The sequence below is a fragment of the Manacus vitellinus genome, unplaced genomic scaffold (assembly GCF_001715985.3).
Source record: "Manacus vitellinus isolate BGI_N305 unplaced genomic scaffold, ASM171598v3 scaffold_19_pilon, whole genome shotgun sequence".
Lineage (NCBI taxonomy): Eukaryota > Metazoa > Chordata > Aves > Passeriformes > Pipridae > Manacus > Manacus vitellinus.
The window spans coordinates 2,882,080-2,892,165 of NW_021939395.1; the positions used below are offsets into that span (position 1 = coordinate 2,882,080).

General features: G+C 57.9%; 1 protein-coding gene across 1 annotated transcript; it reads right to left on the bottom strand.

The window, feature by feature from the left end:
• Positions 1-7,830, bottom strand: GDPD2 (glycerophosphodiester phosphodiesterase domain containing 2). The gene is made up of 15 exons (XM_008934865.3): positions 7,717-7,830; positions 6,528-6,631; positions 6,361-6,454; positions 6,098-6,157; positions 5,658-5,756; positions 5,184-5,277; positions 4,597-4,742; positions 4,041-4,123; positions 3,357-3,507; positions 2,603-2,818; positions 1,583-1,734; positions 1,108-1,255; positions 791-873; positions 325-353; positions 1-53 (listed from the first exon to the last, which is right to left on the bottom strand). Exons 1-15 carry the CDS (start codon positions 7,828-7,830, stop codon positions 1-3), a joined length of 1,626 nt encoding a protein of 541 aa, XP_008933113.1.
• Between the last annotated feature and the right edge of the window lie 2,256 nt (positions 7,831-10,086).

The following is a 10,086-nucleotide window of genomic DNA, read 5'->3' on the forward strand; positions in this document are numbered from 1 at the left end:
TCACTCTTGCATCAAGCTGTTGATCTTTGTGAGCAGCACATCCGTCTCAGACTCTGAGGAGAGAGAGAGAAAAAATAGTATTCGTGGGCAGCCAGCATCCCCTAGCAACAGGCGGAGTGGCCTGAAAAGCAGGTTTGAGGAGACTTGGGGAATGTGGGATTCCCCGGTGTTGTCCCACAGGGTTGTTTGTTAAGGGCAAGTCAGGAACTCCCTGGGCTGGGATTCCCTTCCCTCCCCCAGCCATCCCAAACCACTCTGTCACGTTTGGCTGGAGAAAGCAGCCTGGCTCTGAGGGAGGGGAGCTCTCATCCCGTGCGCACTCACCCGCTGGCCGCCTTCTGTGGGAGCATTTCCTAGGAGATGGAATAGGATTGATGTTAGCATGCAAGTCTGGCCTCCCGCTTCCCTCCCCTAAGCTGCCAGCTGGAGGCTGTGGGGCCCCACAGTTCCTCAAGGGATCTGCTCTCAGTGTATGCAGCACTGGTAAAAAGGACCAGGGTCCCCTAGCCCCAGCCCACCAAACCCTGGGGTACAGAGTGAGTTGGGGAGTGTGAACTAAGGCATTCAGCAGCTTGATGCAGAGTCAGGACAGATTTTTAGCTGCAGCCTGAGTATAAAAGCTGCCTCCACACGCTGTGCTGTTTTAGCCGGACTGGAGGGGACCACAATCTGAGTCCAGAGAGGGGTGGCAGCAGATACGACCAGGTTTGGATATGTACCAACCACCCAGGCCACACTGTGTCGTCCCCCAACAGACCTGCCTCGGGAGGGGGAAAGAGATCAAACCTACTTCAGCAAGAGGAAGGCCCAGAGGATGGTAAGGAAGGAAACGCAGTCTACAACGATCCAGATCATGAGATATGTGCTGCTGGGCTGCAAGGCAACAAGAGAACCCAGTGACCACCAGCTAGGGGCAGTGTACTGGTGGCAGCCAGCCTGCTGTGCCACCAGTCCCTTCTACAGTGTCACCTGCTCCCATGCCAGTACAGCACTGAGCAGAAGACACCCTCCAGGAAGCTGGCTGCACAGGGCTGCTGCAGAAAGGGACCCACAAGTGCCTGGGACACAGGGCTGTGGGGCAGAGTGAAGGATGGGGGGGTTACTTACAAGCAGCCAGATGGGGTGTTTCATTTCCTTCAGCACCTGGCAGGCATTGGTGGTGACAGAGCTCACCCCAGAGCACCAGAGCACCGAGAAGAGCCAGGGCTGGTTCACCACATACAAGTTGACAGAGATGTTGTCCTGGCGGTACTGCCTGCATGGGGACAGCCGTGGTCAGAGGAGCAGACAGCAGGGTGCCATCACACTCCATGTACAGCCAGAGAGGACTGCACATCTGGGATATGATCCAGCATTTTCAGCCACGTGGAGTGACTGTCTGGAGATCCAGACCCAGGGCAGATTTGCTGGCAAGGCAGAGGACTGCAGCCAGCTCCATCCCCTGCACCAGCCCAGCCTCATCCACAAAGCATTCACCCAGCCCTTCCCAGCAGCACACCAGCACTCAGCCTCAGCTGGCGACAGAGCTGGGACAGTGCCCAGACCCCCACAGCTCCCAGGCACTTGGGCAAAGGGTTCTCACCTGATCTCCTCAGAGCTCATGTCCTGGTAAGGCAGGTTGACATGCAGTAGTGGCTCCTTCTCATTCTGGAGTCTCTTCCGGCCATAGACTTGCTGAACACCTGGGGCTTGCTGTTTGACCTGTTCCCTGAACCCGTCTGGAAGCCAGAGGACCTAGGCAAGAGCCAGAGGGCACATGCAGAGGAGAGGTGCTCCAGGGAGTTTGCTCTCTTCCAATATTTCCTTCCAGGGTCAGGCACACATGGCCTGCTTAGACAGCTGCTCCCTGACCCCAACTCCATGCTCAGCTCCTCCCTGAGGATCTCAGCCAGGACAGCCTCCTATGAGCTTGTCCCAGCCAAGAAGTAAGCACAACAGACCCCACTGAGGTGAGAAAGCAGTTCCAGCCTAAGAAAGCTGCAGCAATTATGTTCTTTCTGGGTCCTTGAAGGGATCAAGCAGTGCATCCCTTTTGGCCCCAACACTGCATCAAGAATGCACCTTGGATCAGCACTATAGTAGAAGCCTTTGCTATGTCCCCTCCTGCCCTACATACCCAAAAAGCCAAGGAAGGGAGGCAATTTGAGTGCTAATTCATCCCCTAAGGGCAGCATATATTCTGTGCTGCAGAGGTTGGATGAAACATAAAGAGAACACAGGAGGTTGCAGCAGAAGTCCAAGAGCTGCAGGGAGAGGTGTGGTGCACTGGGGGGAGGTGGAAACCTCAGCATTGTACTCCTGCTCATGCTGGCAGTGATGGTCCCCTCCCTAGATTGAGTCATTGTTTACACGCCAAGGTGGCCAGTGCTGAGAAACAAAAGTATTTGGAGGGGTCTGAAGCTATAGGCATTAAACCCTAATTACTGGCAACTTCTCCCAGCTAGAGGACCCCACATCTGGACAGGGTTGCCCAGCAGGTATCATCTATGGGGATGTGGTGTATGGGGTGTCAGGGATGCTCAGTGAGGCTGGCAGGGCACCTCCCACCACGGCAGGGGTGTGACAGCAGGGCCTGGCAGCGGTGGGGTGGTGACCAACTCACCTGCTGCAGCGGGATGCCTGACTGTAAGATCACTGCCAGGGTGGCATTGACAAAGCTCTGGTAGTCACTGTGGTTCTCAGGCCGGAGGTCGAACATGATGGAGATGTTGCTCTGCTTGGCTGCCTCGAGGGCCTGTCCCAGGGAGGGGATCCTCTGCTGAGTTGCCTGGTGGCGATCACCAGCAGAAAGACTCTGCACGGTGGGAAACGGCCTCCGCTGCAAGGGTGAGAGAGGGTTAGTCAGCATAGGCAGGGCCCCTGTAAGCTTCCACCTCCCAGACTGGTGCCCATCTATGGCTCTCAGTTTCCTACAATGGCCTCTCCACAGTGCAGGCAGGCACAGGGATCCTTCCTATACACACCCATGTGGTACCTCTACCCTTCTCCCCTCTAACAGCACAGTTCAAGCAGCCCCAGCACCTGTGGGCATTCAAAGCAGCTCAGCAGTAGTTAGTCACCTTTTGGGAAGAGCCTTGCCACAGCTACCTTCAAGCCCAGGCAGGCTGTGCAGCTCAGAGCAAACACAAGACATCTCCCCTCAAACCAGCCTCCTCTGTGACTCAGTTCAGGAGTCAGAACAAACCCCAGCTTGGGGCATAACCGCACCCAAGGGATTTGTGCAGGCTTCTGCACCCTGTCCAGGTGTCTGCCAGGACCAGTGCTCCAGAGGGAAGGTTCTGGAGCCCCAGGGTAGGGCTAATGCTTTGCCCACAAATGCACCCATCCCTGACCAGCCACCCTTAGGGCATCCTGACCTCCAGAAACCAGCTGCCAGCATCCAACTGCTGGAGGTCCGTCCAGTTGAAGGCAGTGCTGTTCAGGGCAGCCCTCTCAGGGAACACAGCCTGCACATTGGTGGTCCTGGTGAGTTCCTCATCATGCATGAGGAATGGGACCCCATCAGCACTGGCAAAGGAGCAGAGAGGGAAGCTGTTTTTTTTATTGTAAGCTGTTTGTCTCCTATCCCTGCCCGTGCATTTCTGCCCCATCCCAGCCACCTGCTAGGGTAGCCCCCAGCATTATTCTTGTCCTTTACACAAAAATATGAGTGCCCAGAAGGTACAGAGCACCTAGAGACCAAGCCAGGAACCAAGTAGTTCCCTGCTCTCTGCAACAGCTGTCTCCATAGCAGGATTACATGAGATGAACTAGAGCCAGGCTCTGTTTTCCAAGCAGTACTCCTCGTGTGATGGAGCCTCCCTCCCTGGAAGGCAATCTGTCTGCATCAGGAGGACAGAAACCCAGTACCTCTCCCAGATCATTGGGACACCAAGTTGGAGCCAGTCCCATACTGGGGGAGTGGGAGTGGCAGAACCCTTTGAACAGGGCTCCCTCCAAATGCAGGCTGTAACAGTCCTCCAGGTGTGTACCAGAATGTCTCATGTGGGCATATCTATCCCAGGATACACAGACCCCTTCTTCCCTCTGAGCCCCTTTACCTCACCATGACGTCTGTCTCAAAGACTTGCACATCACAGTCCACTGCCTTGTGCAGTGACATGAGGGTGTTCTCGGGGGCCAGCTGGAAAGAGGAACAGTGTTAATGCAGAGGGCATGGGCAGGACGGGGCAGGAGGCAGGCACTCACCCTGCCTGGCTGCATCCAGCAATTTGGCTGGGCTCTAGGGCAACCACAATGAGACTGGGGTGATCCTGGCACAGTGGGGGATGGAAAAGGAGTGGGGACAGACAGCTAGAGCCTGCCTTGTCTCTGCTTCCCAGTCCACACTACACAGTCAGGCTTTCTGCTGCGAGTTGCATCTCCTGCTCCAGTAGTGCTCAGGAAGCAACCCCCCTCCTCACCCTGAGCTCACCCATCCTCCAAGCCTGAGCTGCCCTGGCTGCTGTGGGGACCCTGCTCTGCTGGGCTGGCCAGAGCTCATCCAGGCCTGTGACAGCAAGGATCTGGTGCCCCATGGCCAGGCTTTCACTGTCCCATCCACCCTGTCCCATCCACCCTGACCACTGCCGGGTGCTGGTGGTGCTGGTCACTCACCATGGGTGCTCCTCGATGGCCAACCAGGGCTGGCTTGGGGGGCAGCTGGTTCTCCTCCATGAGACAAGGGGAGGTGATTCCCAGAGGAGCCAGATACAGTGCAATCATCACTGCGCAGTACACAAGCAGCAGAAACACCTTGAGACCTGCAGGCAGAGGCAGAAGGTAGAGAGAAGGGTGAGGTACAGAGGAAGTATTTTGCAGGCCGTTAGGAATAATCCAAGGCTGCTTCACCTGGCATTAACCTGAGGTTGCCCTAGGTGCAGCACTGTATCCCCAGCCTCAGGGATAAACTGCAGGTTTATTCTTGGCCCACTACATGTCCTTTTATCCCAACCCAGCACTGCTGGGTCTGCCACCTGCAGCCCTCCTCCAGCTGCCAAGCAGTGAGGGCTGAAGCTGCACCAAGGGCTGGGCATGAGAAGAAGCGACCAACAACAGCTATTACTACCAGACTGAGAACTGGAGGCCTGATCCCACTGCACCGAACCTCTGTGAGCACCACTCTGCCAACAGTGCTGCTCAGTTGGGTGTTAGGAAGCAGGGCACCAGCTGAGGGGGAATGTGCAGACCCTGGAGGGGGTTACCTGTGTTGCGGGTGCGGTACACAAAGCTGGCCAGGGGCCAGGCAAGGAGCGTCATTCCCCCCACGACTCCAATGTGCAGGAAGGGACCCGTTGCCTGGGGAGACAAAGGGAGAGTGTCAGCCAGGACCAGACCAGCCCCTGTCCCCAAAATACACATGCTCCAAGGCCAGGGATCTGCCACTGCAGCCAGTACTGCTGGAAGTGCCAGGGATGGAAGGACAGGCTCCTGGATGGACTGCATAGACCCCCTGCTCTGGTCCAGCCACCATTCATCATCCTGGTGGCAGCTGCTCTAGGCAGGACTGCAAGACCAGGAGGAGCACCTTGCCTGGCCAGGCAGTAGAACTCAAGGGCAGAAAGTTAACCCCCATGGCACAGAGCCACGCTGGGGTGTTCAGTAACCACCCTTCAGCTCGTCCCCTAAGGCCAGGCACTTGGTACAGTGGGGGAGTCTCTGGTATCGAGGTGACTCACCTGCAGGGAGATACGTGCACTTCTCCACTCCTCTGCCCACTTTATTCCCAGCCCTGTGAAGGCTGCAGCCACCACCAGGGCAGTTAGGATCAGCAGGATCTGTGGGGCAGTGCACAGGGCAGTTAGGAGAGCACAAGCATCCTGCAGGGCAGGCAGAGCCCTCCTCATCCCTTCTTCATGAGCCCCAAGTCCTGAGACCTCACTTCCCCCATCTGGGTTTGCAACTGAGCTCTGTACTCCATGCTTTGAGCAGTGGGAATATTCCCATCCCAGAGACATGTGGCTGAGGAACTAACAGCTGCAGCCCAGCTCAGCGGGGACATACAGCCACTCAGTGGGGTCACAGCAGCCATACCACAGCCTCAGCAGGCTGGTCACAGCTTCTGAAGGTGCAAGGGCAGTCAGGGTAGGCACATCTCCCTGCTCCCTCAGTCTCTCACCTTGTGCAGCCAGTGTAGCTTCAAGGGCTGGCCGCAGAGCTGCAAGCACAAAGCAAGGACCTGCGAGAACAAGAGCTGTCAGATCTGGGCTGTACCCCACACCTCAGCCCTCTAAGGGCACAGGACTCAGCCTGGCTGTGCTCAGGCTGACCCAGCTCCAGATGCTGTGGGCTCCTCTGGGCCCCACACAGGGCACGGCATCCAGCCTGTGCTCAGCACACATCCACACCCCCACCAGTGCAGGTGAGACCAGCAGGGCTCACCAGCAGCACAGACGAGTAGGTGATCAGCACAGCCGTAGCTATGAGCAGGACCAGGGACCAGTCGAGCCACAACTTCCTCTGCTTGAAGATGAACCTGCCAGGAAAGGGGACGGTCAGAGCGGCAGGGGTGACATGGGGAACAAGGCTGGATGTGGGGTCCTACTCACTCGTTGAAGTTGTGGAAATCATTGAGGATGATGATAGCGAAGTAGAGCCACACCAGTGTGAAGAGGAAGACGCAGAAGAGGAAAAGGAACCAGCTGCAGTCACACTGAAAGATGGAGATGACAGCTATGCACACACCTGCAGGGCACCTGGCCCTGGTCAGGCTGCTGAGACCCCTGGGGAGCACCCAGCCAGCAGCAGGGAGCACAGGGGGTCACAGCAGGCACTGGCCCAGGGAGCCAGGCACTGAGCTGCCCCATGGAGAGGGACCACAGTTACCCAGGAGAGCTCTCTTGGCTGGACCCATGCTAAAGGAATATGGACCAGCATCTCCTACAACAAGCTAAAAAGCTGCCTATGCCATGCTGAGGAGGATGGCTCCTGCAGCAAGACTGCCTCCTTTCCCATGCAGCATTCCCTGAGAGCAGGCTGGGACTTTGGATATGGGAAGGGGCAGGGATTCCCTTCTAGCTGAGTGATCTGTGGGGTGGGCAGGGAGGGGTGCAGTGCCTTAGAGCTGCCATTGCAGTGGGGAACTTGCAGACTGCTCCTGCCAGCCCAACTGAAGCCAGATCCAGCTACGTGGTCTCCAGCCCCTAGCCCCACATGTGCAGGGAAGTGAGGGGTACCACAGGTGCTGAGAGGGACACCTAACAGCCCAGACTTGTTTGTACATTCCAGGCAAGACAGGACAAGCAGCAGCACAGCCACTCCCATGGGAGTCACAGACCTCAGAGAATCCCAGGGCCTCACCACTCCCAGGTTACAAATTGGCGAGGACACCCTCCTGGTGAGGGCCACACCCAGCCCAGGAACTGTGTCTCCCACGTGCCTGGCCAGGTGCCCCAGGACCTGCTGCCATGCTCAGCCCTAGGGCTCTGCTCTGCTCCAGGCACGTGTGAGCCCTGCCACAGGTGCACACTCGTGCTGCTCCGCCCTTCTTGTCACCCAGTGGGAACAGACAGCTCACCCTCTTGCCTTCTCACTGCTCCAGGCTAGGGCAGTCCCTGGACAGAGAGGGTGCTAGGCAGCACCCCAGCTCTCTCAGGCTCAGCCCTGGGAAGTAGGAGCAGTGGCAGGAGGTCAGCAGGTCAGTGTCTGGGCTGAGCATCCCAACCAGAGCTCTTGCACACCCCGGCCACTGCTCTGAGCCTCCCACATAGGGGCTGGCTAATCCCAGCTCAGCATCACCTTGGTGGTTCTCAGGCCCTTCCTCTTCTCCTTCTTGGCAGTGATGCACTGGCAGCTGTAGGGGCAGAGCAGGCAGGTGGCACAGGCAGCACAGCAGGCAGGGGGGTCTGCCATAGCATCAGACTGTCCCACAGCAGAGGTCAGGTGTCCTGTGGGGGATACACACAAGGTGTTGGCACTGACCTCCCAACACACACCCCCATGAGGATGGGGCACTGAAGCCTTCTGGGTCCAGGTACCCTGGCAAGTGGTCCAGAGCCCTGGGACATAGTGGGACTGCTGGTTGTGTTCCCAGGCATGGCATGGTGCCATGGAAAGAAGAAGCACAGGGTGCAGCCCAACCAGTTCAGCAGGCTGCTCTGGGACCCTTCACTCAACAAGTTGAAGCAAGCCTGGAGCTGGCAGGGAGCAGAGCCTGCTCCCCAGCCCAGGGTTCAGAACTCCTCCTGGGAGCCAGGATCACTGTGCAGGCTCCAGGGGCAGGCAGCCTTGCCAGCTGGACAGAACTTTGCACCCAGGCCCCCCAGATGCAAGGACTGCACATGGGCCGCACACAGCCTGGGGCTTCTGCTGTGCAGCTGGGGGTACGTGCAACAGCCTGGAAGTTCCTGTTCTGCTCCTTAAGCCCAGGTCCTTGCTGATGCAGCACCCTCCTGGCAGCCCTCTAGCTCAGCTCGCACAGCAAGGAGACCCCAGTGGGACTGAAGAGCTGCAGCTGAGCAGGCACCAGTTGGTTGTTGGTCCAAGCACTATGGGGGATGATGTGGGTGAGCATCAGTTATGGGGGGAACTCATTTCTACAGTCACAGAGACCCAGAATGAGTGTGGGGCCACTACTGAGTCCTCCAAGCACTGGGAAGGGGAGAGGGCCAGGATGCTTTGCTGTGATCCCCCGATCCTGGTGCCTAGCCCCAAACGAGGTCTCCCTGTATCCACCCTGAGAAACCCCATGTCTACTATTGCTTGCCCTGCTGTGGAGCTGCTCCTCCTCCTCATCTCAACCTCCCCAACAGGCCAGGCACCCTACACAACACTATCACCCTGTGGATTAAACCAGACTCTCATTTCACTGTGACTACTGAGCCAGGCATGACAGCCAGCTGACCACATCCTCCCAAGCCACATCCTCTCCATGTGGGGGTAATGCTGTGCCTAGTACAGCCATGTCCCATTCCAGTCTGGGCTGTGGAGAGAGGGAGCAGAGCTAGCCCAGGTCCTCCCAGGCCCAGCCAGCCAGACCAGAGTGGCTCTGCCATGCCCTGGTCTCTCCCCAGACTGTCACCTTGCTCCCAAATACCACCACTACGTGCATCTCCAGGGCTGGGGCGCAGAGTCTTCCTCAGGACCACCCAGACCAGTGGCTGCTGGGGCACACACAGGCAGGTACCAACCTGAAAGCAGGATCCCCAACCTGCCCAGTCAGCTTCTGCAGGCGGGGGGAGGTCGGGGGGCTGCCATTAGCAGATCCAGCCAGTCAAAGCACAGAGGATGCGGAGCAGCACAGCAGTGCCCCACATCTGCTGCCCCTCTACCTTCTAGGGACCAGATCAGCAGCTGTGACCTGCTCAGTGATGGCACTGAAGGAGCCAACCTTAACACAACTGCAGGAAGCCTTGAGACCAGATATTCCCCTTCTTGATGCCCAGGGGCTCTGGCTGAAGGCTCATACCCCTGCTGTCACCAGAAGCAGAGCCCCCACTTCCATCAGGGAGCAGTGGGCTCAGCCAGCCTCTGCTGGGACTCACCCTGTCCCCTGTCACGGGTCACACAGGCAAAGTACCAGTGCCAGCAGCTGCTGCCTGGCTCCCACGCAGGGTACAAAGTACAGTAGGAGTGGTTGTGAGCACCAGCTGTATTTCAGTGCTCAGCTGCTCCAAGGGGACTGTCACTGCCAGGGCTGGAGCCTGGTAGAGCAGTGGCACAGGACTGGCCACAAATCCACCCCAATGGTGCTGTTTGGAGGGAAAATGCCACCCTGTTCCACAGCTCAAAGTGGGACTGCAGCACTGGCATCAGTAGTTATGCTGTGATACCCCCGTACAGAGCACAGGTCCCAGACAGAGCTGGGCTAGGCACTCAGCAGACCCTGCTCAGCTTCTGCTCCAGCTCCTACGGGAGAGCAGCAGATTGGGAGCTAGGGTCCAGTGCTGGAAGGATCTCTCCTTTAGCTCCCACCAAACAACACCCAGAGCACACCCACAGCCTGTGAGAAGCACAGGGGATTTGAAGGGGTGACAAACTCATTGCTACAGTCAGCGACATGGCAGCATGTGCCTGCAGCCCTGCAAGGACCTCAGTGCCCCAGGGATGCTGACACAGGACAACCAGGTGGCCATGTGCAGGGCAAGATCCCCTTGCCCTGGTGCAGCC